Genomic DNA, 3,670 nt, shown 5'->3' with positions numbered 1-3,670 from the left:
CATCATCATCAGCAGCAGCAGCATATCGCAGCCCACGCCCCACAGAGAGCATGTGACCAACCACCGGTGCCAAACGCCAAAGCGCCAAACAGACACACAGAGCTTGGGTATCGTGGGCGTCAAAATTTTAAACTCTCTTCGCAGGAGCTTAAACTAAACTAATGCGCAGCGCCGACGCGAATCTGCTCAACGAGCTTCCAGCCCAAAAGGCTCTCATCAGACGACTGATTCCACCCCACCACCTGCAGCCGCAGCTTGCAGGTGCGCCCGCAGCCGGCACCGTGCTTATGATTGAGAACTCGGCGCCAAGAGATGCAACAACAAAACACGGAGGAAGTGTCATCACTCCTCAGAGGCTATGAACATGGCATCATCTCTTGTATGGATATTTTAGCTAGTCGTGTTCTGAACTTCTTTCATGCATCTTAATCAGGTGCAAATGTATCAAGAGAAAGAAAGAAAAAGGCAGTCTCGCTCTCACTAACAGACCCTGACGAGAAACCCTGAAAATGTACAAAGACACAGGACACGCTCCGATCGACGGAGTCGCTTCAGAAGCGGCCCGCTCGTATCGGGGTGTCGATCCAACACAGATGTGGCAGCAAACCATAAACACGAGCTAGATTAATCTGTTGAAGCCGGGTGGACGCCGAAAATACAGAAGATCCACCGAGGGCTATGTATGGCCGGGCATCAGCTCGCGGCCTCGTCGATGCTGTGCAGCGAGGGCCGCCATTGCCGGTGCCGGGCGCCGGAGCTCCGGTGGCCATCTCCTCCGTCCTGGCGTGCCAACTGCAGTCACAGGTGTAGAGTAATCAGAAGATGGAACATTTGCATGTTGCCGCGGTTCAGAACGGAAGCAGAAAGGGATCTCGCAGACGATTCTTTGCTCCTGACACTAGTTGCGACTCTTCACTATTTTATTTATCATCATGATTGTTTTATCATTCTGCATCCCCTATTTTAAGCATTAAATTCCCCTGTGGACGGTACATGGCATCAATCAGTTGGGTCCACAGGACCACATCTTGTTTTATGCATGTCAACTGGGATTGAGAATTGTCAGGTACTCCAAACTGATTCTCTCCATTTAGCTAAATGCTAACGATTTCTGCCGAAACTAGGCAGATTTTGCAGCTGCCAAAATTCTAATGGCGATTACCCAGATAAAATCCATCTTTTCTAATAAGCTGAAGACCTACAGTGTTGTGTGTGGACGAACTGAGGAAGACGTGAGAATCGCGAGGAACAACTAACTAGTAACCCTTGGAGAGAAGGCAATTAAAGGCGCATCAATCATGCAGAGAACGTGCATGGCGGCATCGGGGGAGAGAGAGAGAGAGAGAGAAAAGTAGTTGGATTGAATAGAGCTCAAGTCCATGTAACCACCTGATCGAGACTCTCATCCAAGCTGGCCTCGTCGTCGTCGTCGTCGACGTCGTCACCGTCGGCCGCCGGCCGCAGCTTGCTCTGCCGCGTCGACGACTCCAGCTGCTGCAGCTGCTGCCGCGCCTTCCTCAGCTTCTCCTCCTTCCTCGCCTGCACCGCCTTGGTCACCTCTGCACGCACCATTTTTCCATGCCATGTTAGCAGTGGGCACAGCATGGAGGAGAAGAGGCAGAGGACGAGAATCGGAGACTCGAAGCTTACCGTTGGCGGTGATGAGGCGGTAGACGTGGCCGAGGAGCAGCGTCTCCTTGGGCTTGAGGAGCTTGACGCGGGTGAGGCGCACGGTGCGGCGCGCGCCGCCGCCGTCGGCGTCCTGGCGCTCCTCGGCGACCCGGAGCGTGACGAGCGCGACGTAGTGGCCCGGGTTGGCGCGCATCACCTCCGCAGCGGGGGTGGACCAGTAGAGCCGCTCCACCCGCCCGCCCGGGTGCTGCACCACCGCCGCCGCCACCTCCGCCGCCTGGCAGTTCCCCATCCTCGCTCACTCCGGCCCGCCGCAGCCGCACACCGGCACACACGCTCCCCGTGACCAGAGCTGGGCGCTGGTCCTGGCTTAGCTTTTAGCCTGTGCCGGCCGGGGAAACGTGGGCGAGGGAGAGCGCGAGCAAGTGGCGAGCGTGTGGTGCACCAGTGCTTTATAAAGAGGAGAGAGAGCAACGGCTCGGTTGCCGAGGTGGTGCCGTGGTGGTGGTACATATCCCGTCCCGGTGACCGGTTCGTTTTCGACCGTCGCGAGCACCACGTGAACGGACGCTGTCAGGAGTACTGCGTTTTTGGGTGCACCGCTCGTCGGAGACGTCCGTCTGCGGCCGGCGTAGCAAACGGCGGGAGACGGAGACCGGCCGCGCCTATAAAACGATCGCTTTTCGTGGGCCGTCGTGTACGGATGACGAGATCGGTCGAATCAACCAGTTTTTAATTTCATCTATATATACCTATCTCCCCGATTTAATTGAATTCTATGCACTCGATCAAGCAATTAAAAGTTGCTGGTTCCGCCGAGCTGATCTTGACGCCGGGCCTACGCACGCACCTAGCTGAATTGTTTGGCATTCGTACGTGCAATTTGTCTTGGCCGTGCACTAAACTTGAAGCAAAATGTTGCGCTCCGGCAGCGCGAATTTTGTTGCTATTCACCTGCACGAGAATTTTAGAAGTCCATCACAACAGCAAGAACTAAACGCACCACGCACCGAATGACGTTAGTGGGAGCGCAAACTATGCATGTATGGTGCAACCGGAAGTCCACTTTCATGCATGAACCCCTTGCGGTTGCACTCCCAAACTAAACCATTCATGAATGCCACGGAGAGTCCCCGTGATAAACGCCACACATCGTGGCTCAATATGCATACTCAACTAAAAATCATGACTGATCTGCCCTTGTATCACTATTATATGATGGCTTGTTAGCTCGTCATCATTCTTCCTCTCCGAGCTGCCCCCTGGTGTTGCGAGGGATGGGCTTATAAATTCGGGTGACAATTCCCCTGCCCAGCTTCCAACCAGCATCGCCCTGGAAACAAGCCAGTCCAACGCAGTATCTTATGCAGGATTGTTCCCTGCAGGCATCACTTCTCTTTGAAGAAAAAGAAGAAAATAGTGATGGGCGCGTTTTATAATCCGCACAAATGCCGGTTGCTGGAGAGAAAGAAATGTAATCCGCACAGATGCGGCTAGCCATCGGACTCGTCAACTCATCATCGGTTTCCTTATGGCCAGGGCAACCGTTAATTAAAGCCGCTCCTGTGTGCTTATCTGTTAATTAGTGGTGGTGGCGCAATTGTTGTTCACGTTTGCGGCGGCGCGGTCAACACCGCGCGGCGAGGAAGCTGTCACGGCGGGTCAGGCGTCCGCTTCGACCTGCGCAGCGTCGGGATCAGGGCCGCGTAGCTGAATTTATGAGGCCATGTGCGCCACTCGCTCCCTCGCTCGCTGCCCTGCCCGAGTCGGCGTCTCGCCCTCGGCTCCATGGCGTCCGCCGTTTGCGTGTACCGAGGACGATCGGACTCGGGCGCGGCGGTGCGTGGCGTACGTAGAAATTCATTGTCAATGTGTGTGAGCACAGGAGGGAGGCGGTGATGGACTGTTGCGCGCACGGGAAAGTCGCCTCTCCAATAGATTTCCGACGCCGATGTGACCGTGTGCCATGTCCTGTCCGCATCGCCTCGTCGAGGATTCAAGGATACCGGCCCCGGGCGCCGGAAACCGGCCGTAAATC

The 3,670-nt window shown here is 55.5% G+C and overlaps 1 protein-coding gene across 1 annotated transcript; it reads right to left on the bottom strand.

The window, feature by feature from the left end:
* Positions 1 to 359: 359 nt before the first annotated feature.
* LOC123145519 (uncharacterized) lies at positions 360 to 2,116 on the bottom strand. The gene is made up of 3 exons (XM_044564946.1): positions 1,651 to 2,116; positions 1,390 to 1,559; positions 360 to 792 (listed from the first exon to the last, which is right to left on the bottom strand). Exons 1-3 carry the CDS (start codon positions 1,922 to 1,924, stop codon positions 694 to 696), a joined length of 543 nt encoding a protein of 180 aa, XP_044420881.1. The 5' UTR covers positions 1,925 to 2,116; the 3' UTR covers positions 360 to 693.
* Between the last annotated feature and the right edge of the window lie 1,554 nt (positions 2,117 to 3,670).

This window comes from Triticum aestivum, chromosome 6D, assembly GCF_018294505.1.
Source record: "Triticum aestivum cultivar Chinese Spring chromosome 6D, IWGSC CS RefSeq v2.1, whole genome shotgun sequence".
NCBI classification, from domain to species: Eukaryota; Viridiplantae; Streptophyta; class Magnoliopsida; order Poales; family Poaceae; genus Triticum; species Triticum aestivum.
The sequence above is the reverse complement of the archived record's forward strand: the minus strand, read 5'-3'. Positions and strand labels throughout refer to the sequence as shown.